Source organism: Sus scrofa, chromosome 7 (assembly GCF_000003025.6).
Source record: "Sus scrofa isolate TJ Tabasco breed Duroc chromosome 7, Sscrofa11.1, whole genome shotgun sequence".
In the NCBI taxonomy this organism is placed as follows: Eukaryota; Metazoa; Chordata; class Mammalia; order Artiodactyla; family Suidae; genus Sus; species Sus scrofa.
In genome coordinates this window covers 99,353,748-99,376,696 of record NC_010449.5, presented here as the reverse complement: position 1 = coordinate 99,376,696, position 22,949 = coordinate 99,353,748, and the positions used below count along the sequence as shown (strand labels likewise).

The 22,949-nt window shown below is 39.4% G+C and overlaps 1 protein-coding gene across 4 annotated transcripts in view; it reads right to left on the bottom strand.

Moving 5' to 3' along the window:
- Positions 406–22,949, bottom strand: part of GPATCH2L (G-patch domain containing 2 like) — a 50,756-nt gene continuing 28,212 nt past the window's right edge. For 2 of the 4 annotated variants that reach the window (XR_002345562.1, XM_005666353.3), the window contains 2 exons: positions 13,423–13,517; positions 1,285–6,202 (listed from right to left, as the gene is read on the bottom strand). Coding sequence is in view for 3 of the 4 variants with exons in the window: in XM_005666353.3 (XP_005666410.1) it covers positions 6,042–6,202; positions 13,423–13,517 (256 nt within the window). In the remaining variant the exon portion in view is untranslated. Of the gene's footprint in view, positions 6,203–13,422; positions 13,518–22,949 lie in introns of all 4 variants that reach the window. The other 2 variants (XM_021097999.1, NM_001243404.1) reach the window with 2 other exon arrangements.

Here is a 22,949-nt window from a genome sequence, read left to right as displayed (position 1 = left end):
TTAAGTGAGATAAATATTTAGAGCAATTCAAATTGTCACCATGATTTTGGGGTGGCAGATGTCTCTTGGAGAAATACATGGCCCACTGGGAGGAGCAAGAATCTATACATGAGACAAGTTACCAAGGCTGTTTGTAAGTTCCCTATTATCTTCTTCCCTTTTTCAATTAAAAACATTTGAATGGGGGAGTCTGCAAAAGTCAGAATTCACTTCTAGGGAAAGAAAACATTAATTTTCATAACTCACACAGTAAAGTTTTTATACTCCCACACCTTGATAATCGCTAGTAACACTGACCTTCTTAGCCAGAGGTACTTTGAACTTTTTTTTTTTTTAATACAGAAAAGAAAAATTATATGGTGTTTTAGAAGATTACAGAAATAGAAGAGCTAAACAGCCTATAAATGTGCATTAATCATGTTTTTTTATTTTCTAATATTACGTTCTGACATCTTAAAAAACCTTCCTGGCTGGGGAGATTGTCCTTCCCAGGGCTGGCCAGTTCTTTGAGACAACAAAGGAATCAGCCCACAGCATGCTTTTGATGAGCAAACTAACCAGGTCTGATGGAGCCATACCTCCTTCAACTGGCTTGCACACCCCAGGAAGCAATCATCCCAGGCAACTCAAGCCCACAGTGTAGCTCTAAGGCCCTGGAGTTATTCACTAGCCATTCCTAAACTGTCCTCCCTGCCCTGCTTTTGCCTTTTTGGAGAAAACCCAATCAAGGCTTTCGCCTAACCCTAACCCTATCGCTTGCTCCCGTTTTCTGCCTCCCGACCCTATTTGTCCTGTGGCCTTGCATGGCAAGCCACGCCTCCTGTTTCAAAGGGACCTGTAACATTAGACTTCCCTTTCAATGTGTCATCACTCAGTCACCTTTATAAACAAAAATCTAAGCACAAAACATGAACATCTGAGGAAATGACACTAGAGAACACCTCTGTAGCCACACATATTCCTACAAAGAGAATTTTGGTTTGTAGGCTTTAGTAATAAAGTAAGCCCCAGTCAAATTCATACAGATAAACTCAAAAGAAAAGATGCCATGGTTTCATTTCAAAACTTTAAGATTAGAATACTATCTTCTGAAACACTGAATCCATAAGACAACAAAAAAATAAAACTTGCTGTTATTACCCCAACCCCTGAAGAATCACTAGCTGAAATGTAAAACAAAGACAATAGGGTGTGATTAAGAGGGATCACTGAAAATTGATTTTTACATGCTGTGAAGTACTGATATTAATTCCCAGCAAACGATTACCAATAACTCAACAGGTATTTATTACACAATAGCTATGTACTCAGAGTGGTTTTTTTCTTCCAATTTTTTTTTTTTTTTCATTTTTGTGAGCCACACTTTAAAGGCTTCATCATTATGATGCTGGAAAATACATGACATTTCCCATGAAACTAAGATGTGATGAACAAGGATCATAAAACCATGGATGGCAGTGTCTTACACAAATGTTTTCCTGTCAATTGCAAAAAATGACTGATCGCTCACAGACTAAAAACCCATTATTATATTTTAATCCACTTTTAAAAGGTTGTTTCCATTCATCTAAAAATGGTCTTGACGGCATTTTTCTCTAGATCATCTTTTCTCAATGTCTCCAGGAGGTCTTTCAGGAGCTTGAGGGAAAACGTATGAGCAGTAACAACAGTTTCTGCAAAGAACCATACACAAAACATCTCTATACTTATGGAGGAAAGCATAAGAGCACCTCAGAGCTTAGGGGGATACCAGTATGTTAAAACATTTAACTGTGGCAACGCCTGTAGTTCTCAGAGTCCCCTGGAGTGCTTGTAAGACTGCTGGGCCTCACTCTGAGTTTCTGAGTCAGCAGATCCAGTGAGGGAGAGAATGTGTTGCTGTCGGTCTCGGGGCCCTTGCACCCCTGCATCTCTCCTTCTCTTCCTCTTGCCTTTCCAAAACTGCTTTTCTTGGTGAACAGCATCAGGAACTCGCCCATTTTTCAATACTGTGCTTGAAAAACTTTTTATTCCCCACATTTGGCAGTTTACTCTAGTGCAGTGAAATGGCAGGACAATTTCTTCTAACCATGAGTTTGTTTTGGCGGGCTTGTTAAAAACCTTGTAATTTTCACTCTCCAGCAAGGCCACTCAACTTCCTTATTTCTGATATTGCTATTTCCAGACATTTGATATTCATCTGTTTCATGATTTTTATGTAGGTGAGAGCATCTCCGGGCCACTTGCATTTAGCGCTAATAGCAGAATGCACCAAATTCCTCGCCTTTTCTCTCTGTACCAGCTTTCTAATGGGGTAAAACCCAACCTGATTGCTGGTCACTATCAGTAACTCCACTAACTGTCATGACCAGAACAGGAGATAAGGAAATACTGACAAGTAAAACAGGCAGCTCAAACATTAACAAAGGAAGCTGAAAGGAAGAGCAAACTGCTTCTACCACCCCTCCCACCACCCCATGAACCATGATACAGCCTGTATCATGCCACCAACTGTATCTATAGCTGCTAGAGAAAGCCACTCTGTTCTCATCCCAGCTAAGGTTCAACAAACACAGAAGGGTGAATACAGCTTCTGACACTGAGATTTTTACACAGCCTCCTCCCCAGGAAACAAAATGCTTGTGGCTCAGAACCATGGTAGTGAAGCCAAAATAAAGGAAAGACTTGAAATGAGCCATGCATCACCAGGAGCCTTTGCCTGGGGCCAAAATGGAGAACTCATCACATCAGCAATGACAGTGCCAGCATAGCTTCTTTCTCACTACACTCAGTGACTTGTTCAGCTCTAAATGACTTCTGTGATAATTCTGTTCCTATATTTTGCAGCATCAGAACTTGCTATGCTGTGGTCTAGATTGCATTTCAGATTCTAAAATGCAAAGTATATCAGATTCATCTATTTGGGATTCAGAAATAGTTTAATTACCTGTCCTAGGTGTTGAGCTTTACTTAGCAAAGGAGATACCATAAGATCACAGATTAAGAAGCTTTATTTCAGCTTTTGGTCATTTTGTTGCCAAAATGGCCTTGTTTGTAGTCTATTTCCATAGCCTGTCAAAACAATATCATATGAAATTTCCAATTGCATTTGATTTCTAAAGAATTCAAAGCTAAATGAGGCCTGTTTATCAAGAACATACCACTCAGTAAAGATCACTCTGCTCCTCCAAATTTGGCACATGTGAACAGCTACTAATTTCTTCTTCTAAACAGTTCCTGCCAAAAAGCAACACAAGAGTACTGATGCAAATGAAGCTGCTCCTTTAAAATATTGCACTGAAAAATAATCTCAAATTCCCTTAAACTTGTAAGCCAAACTATCTTTTAGAAATGATACTCATGTAAGAAGCTAATGTCTTAGTAAGAAGCTAACTGCCCACTGTGGAAAATACCCAAGATTAGGATTTAGATATGCAGACTGTATAGCCAGCTGGGCAAATCAGAACCCTGAAATAAGAACTGTGGGACTCTGCTTCAGTTATTACTTTTCACTAGATCAAACACATGTGTGTTCAATGGCTATCCTCAAACGAAGACAAGCTATCAGGTTTTTTTTTTTTTCAACAAATTATAAAACCTGATTTGAAATTATATCTTTTGATTTGAAATTATATCTTTTGTTGAAAGATAAATTTTTCTTAATTTATGACATTATACACTTTGCCATATAAAAAGGAAATTTAAAATTTAAGATTCAAAATACATGTGATTCTAAGGTTATTCCTCTGGAATGGACTCATACAAAAAAGAAGTAGTAGTCAGTTCTGTAAGCATGCTCATGCAGCAGTTTAAAATAAGCACAATTTACAACCCTGTATTAGAAAAGCATTTGTGTGCTTAATGGCTATTCTTAGGCAATTAATTTTCTTTCCTACTTATTATAGGTAGATATGGCATTCTGGGGTGCTCCCTGCTGAAAATATTCAAAATATGTAGGAAAGCTCACCCAAGAAAGATAATAAGTATTCATAGCATACCGTTTCAAAAGTATGGGTCTCCGAGTGACTCAGATCTATCAGTAAAAAAACAGAAGATTCTATCCCAGGGCAGAGAACATCTAGGATTTGTATTGGCTTCATTATGGGACCTGGGGCAAGTTACTAAGCTCTGTGACTGTTCTTGACTATAAACTGATAGCAGTCATCTACCTTTACATAGCAGAGATGTTTAAAACGTAAATAAAATTGTATATATAAATTACTTTTAACCACAGGTAGTAAAGGAGAACTACTAGGCTACATGTCATGAAGAAAAGACACTATCTGAACTGCAAGAGGTCTTAATAGGCCATGATCACGGGACTAATCTCTGCATGAGCCATGGAGCTTAGTGCAAAGAAAAAATTGTTTATGGAGTTCTCCCTTGAATCCAACAAAATACATCAGAAATGTGTGCCTCACAATACTATAGGGATGAAGTAAGAATGCACGAATGACAACAAAAATCTACCTTTATCACTAAAACAAGCGAGTATGGCCACTTACGCTTATCAGACGCCATGTCTTCTACACCCCTATGGGTGCAGCCCAGAAGGACGTGCACTCGCTACTACATGAAGGCCTGGGTGGCTCCCAGGGATGCAGGCTGGCTTCGGCACTGCTCCTCACTGCGTCGTCTCCATCCTATTCCGTTATGGACAATCACCATGTTCTCAGTCTTACATAAAGTGCTGTGTAAACTTAGCTTCAAGGTCCCCTTTCCCCCTAGGTTCAAACCCACCCCACTGACAAGGACACTGATTAGGACCATACTCTTTAAAGGAACACAACAGCACAGTGCACCATCACATTCTGTGTGAGAAAGAGGCACAACTGCACTTCAGGGAAAGGAGGCTGTGCTCCGCTCAGGACACGGCCAGGTGCAGGAGTTGGGAGTTCCTCTAGAATATGACCAAGCAGGGGGCATTGGGAAACGGCTTCTGTGTATTTCAGAATAAAAGCACTGAATTTGTACAAAAAAAGAGCCCTTCTGTCAACCAGGATCCTGAAAGACAGCCATCCTTGAAAATACTGTTTTAGAAAGGGTGGCTTTTCTCCAGCAGCTCTAGGCAGTCACTTATTCCTCATTTTGACAAAGTAGCATCCAACTTCAGGCATGGCGGTATTTATAACTCTACATGCAGCTGAGCCTTCATAAACACGCCAAGTATAAAAGCATGTCAAAAAGACATTTTCCTCCCCAAAAGTATGCCCCTAAGAAGCCATTATTATAATAGAGTATGAATTTCTGCTACAGGTTATTGACCTATAAGACTAACATAAAAGTCTCATTTAGTACATAAAGGCTTACACCGTGACATGAAGTATTAGACACAATTCACCGACGATTTTAAATCTGCCGCACACCTAAACCATCTTCTTCATTATACCAGTCTGTACATATATATATATATAGGTCCTCTTTTGGTGGAACACAAACTTCGGAGATGAGGCAGAGTACAATGCAGCTGCTGGCAATCCCATTAGGCCATCTAGAGAAATGGAATAAGTTTCCAAGGCCCATGCTGCTGGTGTCTCTTCTGAGCCTCCAAACTGAGGACTTGGTGGATTCATCCTATTGGCACTTGGCTTGGATCAAGCCTTATCTCCTACAAACAATTCCACACAGTAGGCCTTAACTCTGTTTAAATTTGCCTGGAACTGGCTGTACATTTGGAACTTCCTCAAATGGTATTAAATGCTCTACACAAATATGCAAAAGCAGTTACTCATTTTTCAAGAAAAAAGACATCTGCAAAAAAGCAATAGCTCTGTAAACAGAGCTGTAAGTAACTGTTGGGACAGCAATAGCAATGTAGCAAATACAGCACAGGATGACCTTTTAAAAAAAAAAAAAAAAATGTTGCCCCAATACTTTACAATTAAAAAAAAAAAATTCCACAACATGATTTTCTAAGAGAAAGAGTCCACTTCTTTGCTGGAAGAAGAGTCAGTCCTGGCGGTTGAAAGGACTAGGAATGTCAATTAAGATATGCAAGACAATAGAATACAAAGTCTGATACTTGTTTCAACAATATCTCTTAGACGGTGAAATACTACTGTCTAGCTGTATCCAGGGCTCTTTTCTTGTGGCATTTTAAAAAACGCAGCTGCAGTTGAGTCAGTGGCTTTCTCTGCGGCAGAGGTCCTGACCAACCACTCAGAGTTTGGAGATTTGGGGGCCTGTGACGCTGGTGTGGTTGGCTCCACTGCATCCATGTGAACTGATAAGAGCATTACCATGAAAGTGGGGAAAAAAATCAAGGGGAGACAAATTAGAATGAGAGACATGTCAACACAAAATTTTCTTAGTCCTTATACTTTATATCCTCTTAAACCAAGTGGCCACATAAGGGTTCTCTTTTTTTTTTCCCCATCAAAAAATAAAGGCTATATTTAAGTATGATAATATTTCTCCATCTCAGAAAATGAGTTTAACTCAACCAGTAAATAAATTCAGCAGTACAAATTCATAATGTAGTAATAATTAAGCATTTGTGTTAGGCACTGTAGTATCGAAACACTGCACATGTATGATATTTCTTTTTATTTTTTTTATGGCTGTACTCTCTGCATGTGGAAGTTCCAGGACCAGGGACTAAACCCGTGCCGTGGCAGTGACAACGCTGGATCCTTAACCTGCTGAGCCATCAGGGAACTCCTGTAATCTTAATGTAAGCTCTTAGAAGGAGATACTGTCATCTCCATTTACTGATTGAGAAAACTGAGGCACAGAGAAAGTGGATAATTTATTCAGGGACACAGCAGAGCTGCTTATGTAGCAAGACTTAAACTCATGTTCTGCACTCCAAACCCTCCACCTTTTTCTACGACTTCCTATGCTTCCAATATGTCCAATAAATACTGAACAGTAAGGCAAATGTAGAAGAATCATACAACCAAGCCCAACATTTTTCGACAAGGACATTAAGACATTCTGAACAGGATAATCATTTCTTGTGCAGGGCTGTCCTAGTTTATTTTAGGGCACTTACCATTCTGGACACTACCCACTGAGTGCCAAAAGCATTCCCCAGTCATTGTGACAACCAAACACTGTCCTCACATATCTAAATGCCCCCTGAGCAGAACAGTACCCCACTCTGTTGAAAACAAATACTAAAATAGAACAACATCTAGCAAAGTTTTATCTTTACTCTGTCACAATGATTCCATTCCCAGGAAGGAATGTAACCCAGAAAAGTTATTTTCAAATTATGGGTCAGGAGTTCCCCTCGTGGCACAGTGGAAACGAATCTGACTAGGAACCATGAGGTTGCAGGTTCTATCCCTAGCCTCGCTCAGTGGCTTAAGGATCCGGCATTGCCGTGAGCACTATGGTGTAGGTCACAGACATGGCTTGGATCTGGCTGTGGTGTAGACCCCTAGCCTGGGAACCTCCATATGCTGCGGGTGCGGCCCTCAAAAAGATGAAAAGACAAAAAAAAAAAAAAAAAAAGGGTCACAAAATCAATGTAATGGGTCATTACTGTAGTGGGACCAATACTTTTTTTTTTCCCTTAATGAAAAGGAATAGAAAATATCAGAGTGCACCCAAGGGTTTCAGATTTACATGTACACCCAATACGTATTCAAACACGAATTTCTCACTGTGAGTTATCAGGAAAAAAAAAAAACTTAGAAGAGTGTTCTAGAGGGCAGTGGCTTTCAAACATTCTGAAACTCTACCAGAGCAGCAAGAAATACATCTGACATTACAACCAAAATCTCTCCCACTTTCTCACAAACACGTGTGCATATTCATTCATTTCTATTTAAGTGAAAATAAATTTCATAAAACTATATCTACCATTTACTACATGATCTTCAACAACAGTGGAAAAAAAACTATCCTAGGAAAACATTTTTGCTACATATTTTTATTATAGTAAAATATACATACCGTAAAATTTACCATTTTAATAATTTTAACTGTATTGTTCAGTAGCATTCACACGTTGTTGCAAAACCATCACCACCATCCAGAACTTTCATCATCCCAAGTGGAAACTCTATGGCTATTAAACAGTAACTCCCCATTCTCTTCCTCACCCAGCCCCTGGCAATTACCATTCGACTTTGTTTCTAGGTATTTCATTATGTGTCTGGCTTATTTCACTTAACATGTTGCCTTCATCCATGTTGTAATGTGCCATAATTTCAGGCTAAATAATAATTTATTGTATGTATATTCTTCCCACATTTTGTTCACCCATTCATCCAGAGATAAACATCTGGGTTGTTTCTTTTTGGCTATCGTGAATAATGCTGCTGTGAACATGGGTGTGCAAGTATGTTTGAATCCTTGCTTTCAATTCTTTTGAGTATATATCCAGAAGCAGAATTGCTGGATCGTATGGTAATTTTACGTTTAAATTTTTGAGGAACCACCGTAACATTTTCCACAGTGGCTGCACTATTTTACATTCTTATCAGCAATGCACAGAGTTTTCAATTTCTCCACATCTTTCCCAACATGTGTTGTTCCTGGGTTTTTTGGGTTTTTTTTTGTTTTTTTTTTTTAAGCCATCCTAAGGACTATAAAATAGCCAAGAAAAACTTTTGCATATATTCCTTGATAGAGTAGTGCAATATTTTTCACAATAGCATGAGAAGCACAAGAATACAACCAAAATGTCCATCAAGAATGGTTAACTGATATATAAGCAACTTATACAACCCAACAGCAAAAAAGCCAATCAATCAATGGAAAAATGGGCAAAAGACCTGAATAGACTGTTCTCCAAGAAAGATATACAGATGGCCAGCAAACACAGGAGAAAATGCTCAAAATCGCTAATCATAAGAGAAATGCAAATCAAAACTACCATGAGATAACCACCTCACACCAGTCAGAATGGCCATCATTAATAAGTCCACAAATAACAAATGTTGGAGGGGTTGTGGAGAAAAGGGAACCCTCCTGCACTGTTGGTGGGAATGTACAGCCACTATGGGGAACAGTTTGGAGATACCTTAGAAATCTATACATAGAACTTCCATATGACCCCACACTCCCATTCTTGGGCATATATCCGGACAAAACTCTACTTAATAAAGAGACACATGCACCTGCATGTTCATTGCAGCACTATTCACAATAGCCAGGACATGGAAACAACCCAAATGTCCATCAATAGATGATTGGATTCAGAAGATGTGGTATATATACACAATGGAATACTACTCGGCCATAAAAAAGAATGATGAATAATGCTATTTGCAGCAACATGGATGGAACTAGAGAATCTCATACTGAGTGAAATGAGCCAGAAAGACAAAGGCAAATACCATATGATATCACTTATAACTGGAATCTAATATCCAGCACAAATGAACATCTCCACAGAAAAGAAAATCATGGCCTTGGAAAACAGACTTGCGGCTGCCTGATGGGAGAGGGAGGGAGTGGGAGGGATTGGGAGCTTGGGCTCATCAGACACAACTTAGAATAGATTTACAAGGAGATCCTGCTGAGTAACATTGAGAACTATGTCTAGATACTCATGTTGCAACAGAACAAAGGGTGGGGAAAAAAAATGTAATGTATACATGTAAGGATAACTTGATCCCCTTGCTGTACAGTGGGAAAATAAAAGTTAACTGTAGTATATTCACCCTACATATACAATAGAATATCACATTTAGCCATAAAATATGAATGGATTTTGGTAGGATAAGATATGAATGAATGTCAAGAACATAACTGGGTGTAACTTAACATGACAAATTTAACTTCAAAGATATGCAAAACTATACAATATATTGCTTAGAGATATATATGTCTGTCAAAACTATTTGAAAAAAGTGACAAATGATTAACCAAAAATATATATCAGGATAATGGTTACCTCTGAGGAGAATGGGAGGAAAAATTTAAAGGTGATGTTCTTTTTCTTAAAGTGGACAGTGGGTACATGGATATTTTGTATTGTTTTTCTTTCTTCCTCATACATCTTCTACAAATGTTCTTTTGTAGCCGTTCAGTATTTATTGAAAAAAAAATGATTTTAAAAAACATTTAAACTTAATTAAAAGGCATAGCAGGCACTAAAAATCTGCCCTATGACTCCAAGACAAGAGCCAACCTAAAATGAAACTACTGAATCCAATCACAGGGTTAGAATAATATTGAGAGTAACTCTTTTTCAACTTTAAGATTCTATTCACTTATTCATATAATAAATATCTAGTGAGACTGTTCTATGTGTGGACTATTATTTTTAGATGCTGGGGGTACAGCAGTGAGCAAAACAGGTAAAAATTCCTGCCTTTGTGAATGCATCTCTAGCATCACTGGCCTGATAACTAGTTATAAGGTTAAACATTAGGTACCCTTCTGACTGATGCTCTAAGGATACATATCCTCTCCCAGGATGAAAGAGGTCAAAAAAGGCTCTTGGCATAGCCAACACAGGGTGCTTAACATCTTATCATCCCAATTCTCCATTATCTAAAGCCATGTATTCACTTTTTGAAGGAATGGGAATTCCACACCCAAAGCTCTGTTCTGCTATTCTATTGAAGAAAATCATCTCAAAGAAATGAAGTCTTGTTTTCATCTGACTTCCTTATGCTTCTTATAACTACTTAGTCTCAATTTTTGGATAAAATCTTTTCCAGTCACATTCTAAAAGAACATACATAGCTGGCTCATTTCAGCATGAGGCAGACACTTGCTGGGCATTCCTTGTTCTTGTGTATCGAATTTAAAAGCAAGTTTACAGCTACTAAGATCCAGGGATGGATCTGTACACTAGACACCTGCATGTTACAAGCCGTAAAAGGGAGAGGAAAGGATATGAGAAAAATAGAGGTGCTATGCTTTCAAGAAGGACCTACCTAAGACCCTAAGAAAAGGTCCTTTTCCCTGGCCTTCATTAATATTAGTATAAAAAGACAGGAAGGCATGTTATTCCTTTTTGCTCTTCACCTTTCTAGCCTTATTAATATCTTTAAATCCAGTCAGTTTCAACTCAAAACTTTCCACTAGTGGGGGAGGGGGAAAGGGAAAAGATTTGTGGCTGCATGTTTAAGAAAGAAGCTGAATTCATCACAGTGACAGGGGGAGAGTGTTGGCAGAGATCTGAGCTATTTATTCTTTTAGGAAAATCCTATAAAGAATGACACAAGGAAGCCTCTATCTGCAGTCTTGTTCATCACACTGGTGAAGAGTCCGATAACAGATGTATGCAGGAGCGTGATTTAGTGCCAGGAGCTGGCCCCTGATGTGTATTAATACAGCGGCAAAGCGGAACACACCTCTCTTCATCACTCATTTCTATAAAAGAGGTGGAATCCGAGATGGCCCGATGTTAGGTAGAGCAAGCCCATTTGTTCTGCTGACTGATGGCGCAGGCTCGGGCTATGTCCTTCACCTCCATGGGGCACTCAGGTTGTGGATAGGAAAAAAAAAACTGTTCAGTAAAGCAGGCCTTAGTCAACAAGTGAGGGGAGGAGTCGGGCTCAGGAGGGGAATGTTTAATGCTCAAGTCCTATTTAATACCTCCCAGGACATTTTCTGATTTGAATATGGAATAAGGACTGTAAACTCTTCTCAACAGTTCTAAGCAATTAAAAGCTAGAAACAGAAGCCAGATATTAGGGGCGGGGGGACAAAAAGATAAAAGAGGGCAGATTGTGTCTTAATCCTTCCAATAACCACAGACTGGATGAGAATCTGGGTTTTGATGTGGAGTCATGGTTTGGAACCAATCTTGTCACATATAAGACCAAACACCTGCAGTGTTTAAGAGGGCAGCTATAGAGTCACAGGGAAATTGGTCTGATCTTGACTGCAAACCTTATCAACTATATAACCTCAGTGGGTGATTTAACCTCTCTAAGCCTCAATTTTCCCATGCATAAATTGGGACTAAAAAGATCATCTACCTTATAAAAATGCTGCAAAGATTAAATGAAATAATTCACACAAAATGTTAAGCTCAGGGCATGTCCAGGTAGAAATCACTAAAACAAACTTACTACCATCACCAGACCTGTGATTAAGACTAATGAAATACTATCAAGCAGTCATTCCAAACAGAAGCTCAAACAGGTCAGTTTCAAAGAGAGATCAGAGTTCCTACCTGTCTGAAGTCTACTCTTTATGTGGCTATCAACTGCTCTGATCTACATAATATGCAGTATTTTCTGAGGAAAATAATTTACGATACACTCAATTCTTTCAGAGTGAACTATCATCAAGAAAATAAGCACAGGTATTTCTGATACGTCCTACAAGCAGATCTGCTCTTTTTTTTTTTTTTTTTTTTTTTTTTTTTTTTTTTTTGTCTTTTTGTCTTTTTTGTCTTTTGTTGTTGTTGTTGCTGTTTCTTGGGCCGCTCCCACGGCATATGGAGATTCCCAGGCTAGGGGTTGAATCGGAGCTGTAGCCACCGGCCTACGCCAGAGCCACAGCAACGCGGGATCCGAGCCGCGTCTGCAACCTACACCACAGCTCACGGCAACGCCGGATCATCAACCCACCGAGCAAGGGCAGGGACCGAACCCACAACCTCATGGTTCCTAGTCGGATTCGTTAACCACTGCGCCACGACGGGAACTCCAGATCTGCTCTTTTTAACCAGAATAATTCACCAAAAATGTAGTGAAATACTCGAAGTATGTCTATGATTACTAATTACATTTAACTATCAACTCCAAAGAAAAATATCTACAGATATCCAATATCTGGGTGATACAAATACCGCCCTTTTTTCATCTAAGGATAATATATATACATATGGACTACGTAAATCATAAATGCGCGGCTCAGAGAGTCGCTACAGGTGTACATGCTCAGTAATCCCCACCTAGTTCATGACAGAAAGCATTTCCGGCATCCCGGAAGGCTTCCTCACGTCCTCCTGTCCTCCTCCGGTCACCACCACCCAATGAAGATAACCACTATTTTGGTTTCTATGAACTAATTCTGCCCAGAAAACTAAAGGGTTTTAATTTGAAAACTTATTTTTTAATTAGAAATTTCATGAATGGTAAAACATAAGCACTCTATTCCACATTAAAACAGTGATAATGTACTGTATACCAAATATGAAAGTAAGTAAATCCATGTGGCTGCTTCACTACTGACCAAACTGCCACCCTACCAGGATTTCCATTACCAGACCCCATATCCTGTCTGAGCTAGAGCAAAAGTGCTGACGACTAAAGACTGTTGATAGTGGAGTACAAGGACTCAAGAAAGCCATGAGATGGTGAAAATGCACAGACTTCAGGGTCAGAGAGAACTAGGTTTGAATTCTGAAAATATCTGTGACCTTAAATTATGTAATTCTCACATTCTCAGTTTTCCCATGTAAAACGGAAATAAAATGACCTACCTTATCATAAAGGTGAGATGAAAGAGTATATAAAACATATAATTTAGTGTCTGACACATAGCAGGTGGTCAATAAAGGATAACTATGTATATAATTACCGGCACTTGGGCTGGACAGAGATGCTGTGGCCACAGGTTTCCGTTTCCTCTTGATGTCACGTGAACACGGGGGTCCCAGGTGTATGTTCGCCTGTCTGCAAGTATGAGAAAGAAAAAAATACTGTTTTAACTTTGTAATTCTTATTGTAAGAGAGATCCAGATGAAACCTTTGACACACTATAGACATACACTAACAAAATGGGTACCAGCATTTGCCTCGAGTGTTGGTACAAAATTACTCAGAATTAATCATAACTCTTTCATTCTATACCCATTCTAAACTTCTTACCTGAATTCAGAATAGCAAAGATTAATTTCAATAAATATGTTTCATTACATGCTGACTCTTGTACAATTATTTTTCATAAAACCTATAACCACAATTGTTCGAAACTCACCAATGAAATACCTACTCCCAAGGGGTAATACAGTGAAAAGTTTAATGCTGCATAATACAGATATTTGCATAGAACTTTAATAGGAATTTAAATTCTATCATTAAAAACCTGGACTTCTTTTTTTTTTTTTTCTTGAGCCACTCCTGTAGCATATGGAGGTTCCCAGGCTAGGGGTCGAATCAGAGCTATAGCCACTGGCCTACACCAGAGCCACAGCGATGCGGGATCCGAGCCGCGTCTGTGACCCACACCATAGCTCACGGCAACGCCAGATCCTTAACCCACTGAGCGAGGCCAGGGATCGAACCCGCAACTTCATGATTCCTAGTTGGATTCGTTAACCATTGCACCACGATGGAAACTCCTTTTTTTTTTTTTTTTCTTTTTCTTTTTTTCTTTTTTTGACCACAGCATACAGCAGCTTGATGTGGGATCCAGTTCCCAGACTAGGGACTGAACCTGGGCCACAGTGGTGAAAGCACCAAGTCCTATCCACTAGACCACCAGGGAACTCCCCTATAAATCTGTATCACAAAATAAATGTTTCATTTCTGTGACTTTTCAAAATATTAATTATATGCTAATAATATGTTCCCTCATCTGAACATTCAGCTTATCTTAGAAACAAGAGAGAGCTTCAAAGCTAGAAAAGTAAAAGATTCTCTGAAAGGTGATGGATTTAACACTAAAAGATCTGGTATGCTATTTCTACTTCCTCCTTCTCAACCTAGACAGATCCTACCTCTGATTAAGAAACAAGCTGAGTCTCACATTTACATAAAGCTGTCCTTGAACTTCAAGGCCTTATTTACCATGAATCATTATTTAAATGGTGTATAAGTTATCTTGTTTCCCTAATGACGCTAATTTCCTTGGGAACAGGGGCCATATTTATACTTCTTACATAATTTTCCAATTTTAGCCCAGGGTGCATAGCTGATCCCTACTCAGTATCTACTGACTAAAACTGATAGGAATAAAAGTTCTAAAAACCAATTATTTGATTGTATACTTATAGGTGGTTAAAAAGATAAATTTCATGTTATATTTTACAATTTTTAAAACACACCCAGAGTATAAAACAGATAAAAAAGACTCTAATAAAATCATACCAGATGAACTTCTAATTGGTAGGCCCAGCTGGGGAATTGAGTCTCATGTCTTAAGAGTCTAAGGCCGAAAGCTCAGTCAAATCTAAGCGAGCCTAGTTAGCAAGGCAACAAGACTACTGTTCAAAGGGCAAATTCAGAGGTCCCCAATCTGGCAATTTCCAGTTTAAAGGCATATGGGCATGTGCTCTCACTCTCTCACTCATGCACTCTCTCTCTCACACACACACACTGAACGGCAAAAGCTTAAGAGTCAATTCAATTAATAAATATGAAAAGATATTGAAATTGTAAGGAATTTTTTAGACTGTCAAGAATACTCAATAGGCAGAGATCTACAAAAGAAAGCTTGTGGTTTGGAAAATTCCACCCAAGTCACCTTACAGTGTTCATCACCTATATGGCAAAAGAGTTAGGTACTCCATGAGTAAATTCTGAAACCCCAAAATGAAATATAAATATGAACGTGAAAAACGGGGGAAACAATCCATTTTTTCTACCTTACAGAGTTCTGGGGATAAGTCTAGATCAACATGCTGATTTAATGATAAGAAAAACATGACAGAATGTCAAAGGTAAGCAGGTCTGAATGCAGAGGTAGTAATTCCCTCTGAAGCCAAAGAAACAGGCAGAAAAGAAAATGATGCTACAAATTTTGCTTTTCCTCAAAACAGAAAAGGTGGAAATAGAGCTTCCACCTTTTCTACAAACAAGGTACTTAAATATCTTTGCTCTAGTTCAATCATGCTTCTCCTGAAGACTTTCAAAAGAGAAACACGTAGAGCAAAGGGCAACAGTTTATAGTCATGCTTTCTTCTCTACCTTAGGCTCACTAAAGGACCCTCCAAAATGTTTGATCCAATGTTAATACCATTCTGCAAACTAAACTATGGTAATTAGGTATCAATACAGTGGTTACCTTGAGCTGTGGGTAGTGGGAGAAGAGAGACAGTGACTAGAAAAGGCATAAGGAACTCTGGATTCTTTCTGGTAAAGTTCTGTTTAGATGCTGGTTACTTGGATATGGCTTGAAAATTCGTCAGGTGTTTATTTCTCTGTACACTTCTCTGGATGCTATCTTTCAATAAAAACTTTAATTGCTTCTTCAAGGTTACTGTAAAATGCTGAGTTTTGACAGAAGCAAAATAAAAAGCATAAGAAAAGCACTCAGAAGGATTTTAAGATAGTAATTCTCAAAGTACCACTTGAGTTAAACAAAATAAATATTGCCTTTACACCATCCATCATTTCACAGCTCTGCATATTTGATATATGTCAGTAAGATGGTTGAGGGCACATATCATCACTCCTTTATGGACCTAGTCATTTCTTTCATATTTTCAAGGTTTGACCCATTTTGGAGTAAAAAAATGAAAGCTTTTATGTACCAAAATGCTTACATTTTTAACCACTTTAAATGGAAATCTGGTGGCTTTAAATGTTTTAGTAAAATGAAAAGAATATTACTTACCTACTATTCTGAACATAATTATTCACTGCACTATACCCTTCACTGTCCTCAGGAAGCTGCTGTGGATGTGAAGGCTCAGGTGGTCCCTACACCACCCTGCCTCTGGGCCATGTTTCTTGGATCCCCACACGTCCACTGCTCCATGATATTAAGGGAATCAGGGTTAACTGTCCCCTACATTAAATGACCCCTGATTGTCACTTCTCTGCAGTAAATGATATTCTACCACCTCATTCTCATTCCTGTCACTCTGAACATTCTAAATCCTTTAAATTTTAATTCCTCTGGTTATAACTTAGGAAGGAACTATAAGCTTTCTGAAACCAGGTAATGCAATTTATTAATAATCTTTTTTTTTAGTGTTATAAAAGAATATTTTTCTATGTGGACTATTTCCCTTCTATCAGCAGGGGGTTTGCTTCTTTCATTGTTCGCTGAGTTATTACCAAGCACTGGGGTATGGTGGTGCACAAAACAGAGAGTCTTGTCCTTCATGGGCTTGTAGCCTAGTCCCATTCTAGCTGCACTGCTTTCCCAGTTACAGAATCTCCCTAAAAGAGAAGCTGAGGTAGGGATAAAAAAAAAAAAAGTCATGCTCATTCCTAAAATTCAACTTGGTACTCCTTCGCTCTTAAAAACACTTAAGACCATTTCCAGGTTGGAGAGCTACTTCATAAGAAGCAGAATAACTTCACACCTTAGGGCTAGGTACAAAAGGGCTATTTTTCTCTATATCCCTTCCTAGCAAAAACGTGGGGAGGGAGGAAGAATCAAATCGTCAAGTGAGCCCAAGGAATGGCAGAGTTTACCGCTTGAGAAAAACCTTAGAGGACACAGAAGGAAGAGAACTCAGAAGGAGCCTGGGAAAAGCCCAGAGCGTGGAGCAGGAGACGGGGGATCTGCTGTGCTGAGCGGCGCGTTCAGAGCTCTGGGAGAGGCCTGGCCAGGAGTGAAGAACAATCTGTGGGGCTGGAAGGGCCCCTGTGTCCTTCGGGAATCTGAGCGCAGAGGCAGGCAACTGCTGCATCTCAGCTTCCTATTCAAAAGGCAGTTCCAATTTTGTGTTTACCCCCAAATAATTCCAAATCAATTATCTGTAGACATAAAGAATTAAGGAAGGGAAGGAAAAATAGACTGAACTACCCCCACCCCCAATTTCATTTACGAGTATTTAACCACTTGGCTCCCTTTCTGTTTAATGTGTTATTTCTTTAATTTGTGATGTTTTACTCTGACAGTGGCATTGTCTACTCTCATAAGACAGAAACTGAAAAGAGACAACACACAGGCGAGGCATCTCAAAGGACAGAGGAAGAGTCTGAACCTCCCCTTCTCAACAACACACAGATTCCCATCCTTACAGGTGAAAGGGTAGAAGATTTAACTAGATTTTTTAAAACTCTTTTTCAAGAGCAGTACACAACTGTCCTTGTGTGGTGAACCATGCACGTATTGTGTGAGGAGGAAAGGGACCTTTCAATTATGCAAGGGACAATAAAGGCTGAGTATACGTTAATTAAAATCTCTACTAAGTTAAAACTTCCTTCTCAATTGGAGTGGCAAGTGGTTATCAGAATCACATAAGGAACTTTTACAAAATACACATCTCCCACCATGCTGGGATGGGAGAAGAATCTCTAATATGTTTATTTTGAAATTCTTCCTCAGGTAATTCTGATAAGCTTCTACCTACTGTGAAAATTACTGAGCGAAAAAAAAAAAAAAAAAAAAAAAAATCAACCAAATTCCCAAAGCCAAGCTAGACCATAAAGAAGATCTAAATAAATATTTAAAGAATAACAGAATGAATAAATGAATAAAAACTTAGATAAAAACATTGTTCCCCAGTATGTAAGCAATTAACCTGAGGAAAGATAGACTGCACTGGTTCTATTTCATCTGATCTGGGCCTCACTCAGTATTCTTTGGGCACAACCTCTTTCACAGCATGAAAGTGCCAGGTCAGTACTTCCCCTAAGAGCATCGTGTTCAGCAGCTTTTGCCAAAAAGTACTGAGGGAGGTGGGGTGGAAGGAATCATTTAAGTAATAAATACACCCTTTAAAAATTCTTTAGGAAAAATCACTAAATTCACATCATAAATGTAAAGGTGAATACAGAAAATTAACCATGAACTGAAAGCATATTCTGCATATCCACACATAAACACATCTATTTTATTTTTTACTGTAGGTAACTGAAAAGATCAGGTGAGTTGTTTAAACTGCAATGTTATTTGGGAAACTGGGCAGATCACTATGTCCCTGGGGCAGGAATGTACTTTTAGGGGGAAAAAATTACTTTGAGAAATACATGCATGTTTAATAGAACCAATGTTGGCAAAAATAAATAACTCAAGTGACTGCTTTAGATTTAGAACAAAAATGTTTAGAGTCACGCTAAAGGAAAGAGAACACTCTTTATTTGCCAATGGCAGGCTAATTGAAGGAAGAGTTCACCTTCAAAAATCACTCATTTTAAAGACTCATTGAAAAGTTTATTTTCCTGTATGAAATAAAAATAATATTTATTATGAAAAGCTATTTACTTGCTGTGCTTTTTCTTCAACCTACACAAATAAGTAACATCGGGAAAAAATTAATGATATTTCTAAGGACCAAAGGTCTTATATATCATACATTCCAATTATTCTCCTTAATTACCAATCTACTCACCCCAATTATTTTTTAACAAAAATTTATGGAGGCCTACGCTATGCTGGATGTAGAGGGGTTACATACTAGATGACTGAGCCAAGGGCCCATTCGCCAGGAGCTCACAACGCCGTGAAGAAGACCGACGCATACAGAACTAACAGACACACGACACTGAGCTGCCATCAAGGAGCAAGCAAAGTACGAGTGCAAAATGAGGAAAGGGGACTCAATCTAAGGAAGCAGAAACCCCCTTCCTCACATGCAGTCTTCCCTTCAGGGTTAACTGACATTTATTAAACACCCAGTAGGGGGAATATTTTCGCAGACTTGCACATATAAGAGGACCCAGGCCTGTGACATTAGAAGCAGCCAGGGAGAGAAAACAATTTCACAATTAGGGGACATGAAGGAGGTTTACCTAATAGGAAGGAATCGTCACAATTCCGCCAGTGTTTTCACTCAAACCTAACCCTCAGTGGTCTGTGAAAAAGTGCTCACTAGCACCTGAAAACTTTCCGTAATCCACTTCCCTTGGCTGGGCTAAGGGTGGCATATCATGAAGCTGTTTCATGCCACCCACAGGAGCAAAACAGTTTCACATCCATTGGAAGGATGAGGATATTACAACAGCAAAACAGAGAGAGAGAAAATGCTTTCATCATTCTGCTCAGGGAGTAAGATGCCAGCTGACTGAGAGCTGATTTAAGACTATCCAACAGAGGACAAAAGATTCCAGAACTGTATGTACCATTTAATGGCAAGTTCCAGCAGGATTGTCAGCCTTATGGACAATACTATAGCAGAAATATTTCCTAAGACACTAAAGAGGTGAGTGAGAGCTGCTGTGCATCACAGCATCCCCATCAGATATAGGACTAATAAAAGGTTCTTTCCCCCAAGCCCTGAGGTAAAACCTGAGGCTGTTTACTATGGCTCCAAAGGTCAAAATTAATAGCATGAATTGAGTCTTCTTTTTGCTCTTTGAAACTCCTTGTCAAGTGGCACAGCCAGCTGGGCACACAACTCTGATATGCAGATCATAACGTTCGTGAACAGATAAAATGAATTACAATGAGTGCAGCCCATCGTATTTCAACCCTCTAATGGGCAGGAAAGGTCTCTCTTTTTCACCCAAGCACTGTTCAAATGCCTTCTCTTAGAGTCCACTTGAGGTCATTTAAGAACCTCAAGAATCTGTACTACATCTCATTAGTAAATGACTCTGGAAGCCAATTCAAGGTTTGTAAAACTGCAGTTATTCTAATATCCTAGATCAGGGTAGGGTAGTGACTATAAACAAAAATAATTTTAGCTACCACCATACTAAATATTCAAATACACCATTTCAGTTTGATACCCACTAGTCTAAAAAATATTGATATCCTCATTTTCAAGGTGAGGAAACTGAGGTACAGGGAGGTTAAGTCTTTCACCAAGGTAATGATAAGATTCTTACCTGAGTCTGCCTCACACTAATATGAGATGAAGAACTTAAAGGAGGAATAAATGGAAATGGTGATACACTACCAAGTCACCACCCAAAATCGAAGAAAGGTCAGGAAAGTTAGAGAAAACTCAAAACTGCCTCAAGACACTCAAAAACTACAACTGGTGACTTGTGCATCATACAAAGAGATGTGGCAATTAATAAGTTCCAGGTATGGTTTTCTCAGACAATAACAGTTATAAAAAAAAAAGCTACCCTTCACAATCAATAAATCTCTCATTTTGGGAAAAGCTGCCTACAGCACTAGCTCCTTATTACCATTCCACACCTGTGTCCTTGACAGCAATACCACTGCCTCTACCAGAACACCAATCACACCATCTGCTGTCTGAGCAGCTGCAATTCTTAACACCAGTACCAATCTTACTACTTTAATAGCAATGTCCACTACTAACAACCAAAACAACCAAAACAGCTGGTCTACAAATTTCATTTGTGCACCCCACCCACTATCCAACTGTCCACCCACCAACTCTGCCCATCTGTTAATCACTATGTGCCAGGCACTGTGCTAGCCCCTAACACTCTCTTCTTCACCTGCAGCAGCAGTTCTCCAAAGGGAAGAGCAGCCCAGGGTTCCACCTCCCATACAGAACTGTGCATACAACACCAAAACACAGAGCTCGTGCCAATTATGAAGTGGGATTTCCTGTTAAGCAAATTACGAAGCCCTAGTCATAAACCATATGCGTTCAGGGCAACAGTTCCCAACCCTGGCTATATATTGGAAACACCTGGGAGCTTCAAAATACTGCTAATGCCTGAGCCTCATCCCAGGCCAGTTAAATCAGAATCCTGGGAAGTGGGGGTCCAGCATGGATATATTTTTTAAGGTTTCTCAGGTGATTCAAAAGTATGGCCAGGGTTAAAAACCACCAAACTTAAGTATTTCTAGAGTGGAATTTCTGAAATCCTCTTAGCCCACAAATCGAAAGACCACAAAGACTCACTCTCACGCACATGCCATCTGGGCTGTATTAAAATGACACATCGAATGGTCTCTTAAAATTACAGTGCCATTATTTCTTTGTTTATAGCAAAGAAATGCTAAGCAAGAGTGTACCGTGAGGTCACTCATCGCCCCCCAGCGGCCCCCAGGCCTCACACAGAGAACCAGAGCCAAATACAGCTCCAGCAGTGCGGAGGTGGCTGAGGAGCCCTCACTCTCATGCAGCTGAGGGTGTGGGAGTGGAACTGGCCACATCCAGGCAGGAAGCAGCCTCAGCTCAGTAACCGACAGAAGGAAACCTTCACAGTTCAGGCATGATTATCAAACTCTTTGTGCTCTTACAGGAGAGTAATTATAGGCATGTGAAAAAAGGGAAGCACTCCCTGAGGAACTCTTCCTCACATGCTTCCCAAGAGGCAGTAGAGCCATTAAAAATTCCATGATGAAGAGGAAAAACAGCCTGGGAACAGCCAGGAGGCAATACAGCAAATTAATACACCAGCCCTCCTCGGGGAAAGCTGTGATAAAACAGGAAACACTTCTCTCTTCGCAAAATAAAATTATACCACTAATGATAACATAGTCACCACACACACACACAAATCGTTCTAATGATGGGTGTGAAATTCCCAATGCTGCCCAGATGCTTTGAAAAGAAATCATTTCGTACTACAAATAAAATGGAACAAGATACAATTTCCATTCGAAACAGTTTTTAATATAGTCATTCACCTGCCTCTTCCCTCACCACCACTCTTCAACATTTCTTCCTAGGTGCCAGGTTTTGTTAAATGGTCTACTCTCTACAAAGCCCACCATCCACTTCCGAATCCAATCTCATCAGTGAGCCACAGTGAAGCTAGACTGCCCTTGCTGGGCAGGAACCCCCCACCATTTCAAAGGAAAAAGGGGGGTCCCCGAGGGTTAAGTGTTCTATCATCTACATTTTCTAAAACCTGCAGAGAGGTCATTTGTGCTGACCATTTCCCACACATCAGTGATTATCTATCTTTATTGATTATGCACCTTCATCAGTAAGAAAATTGAGCAAACACTGAGCAAACACTCTTTATATATGTAATACATATAAAACAAAACATGTGCTGCTAGACTAATACATGTATAACAAGGAATTCCCTTGTGGTATGGCGAGTTAAGGATCCAGCATTGTCCTCCAGCTGCTCAGGTTGCTGCTGTGGTATGACTTCAATCCCTGCCTTGGGAATTTATGCATGCCACGGGCACAGCAAAAAAAAAAAAAAAAGAATAATAAATAAATGCAAGTTTAAACAAATTTTCCCGCTACCCCAAAGAAACTTCCTGTTTGCAATCCACTTTGTATCCACTGCCCTGGGAGTGATGTCTAAAAGGCCAATGAGCTCTAATTGTCCATATACTCTTGTCTTGCTTTCAGCAACAGTCTGATGCAATAAGCA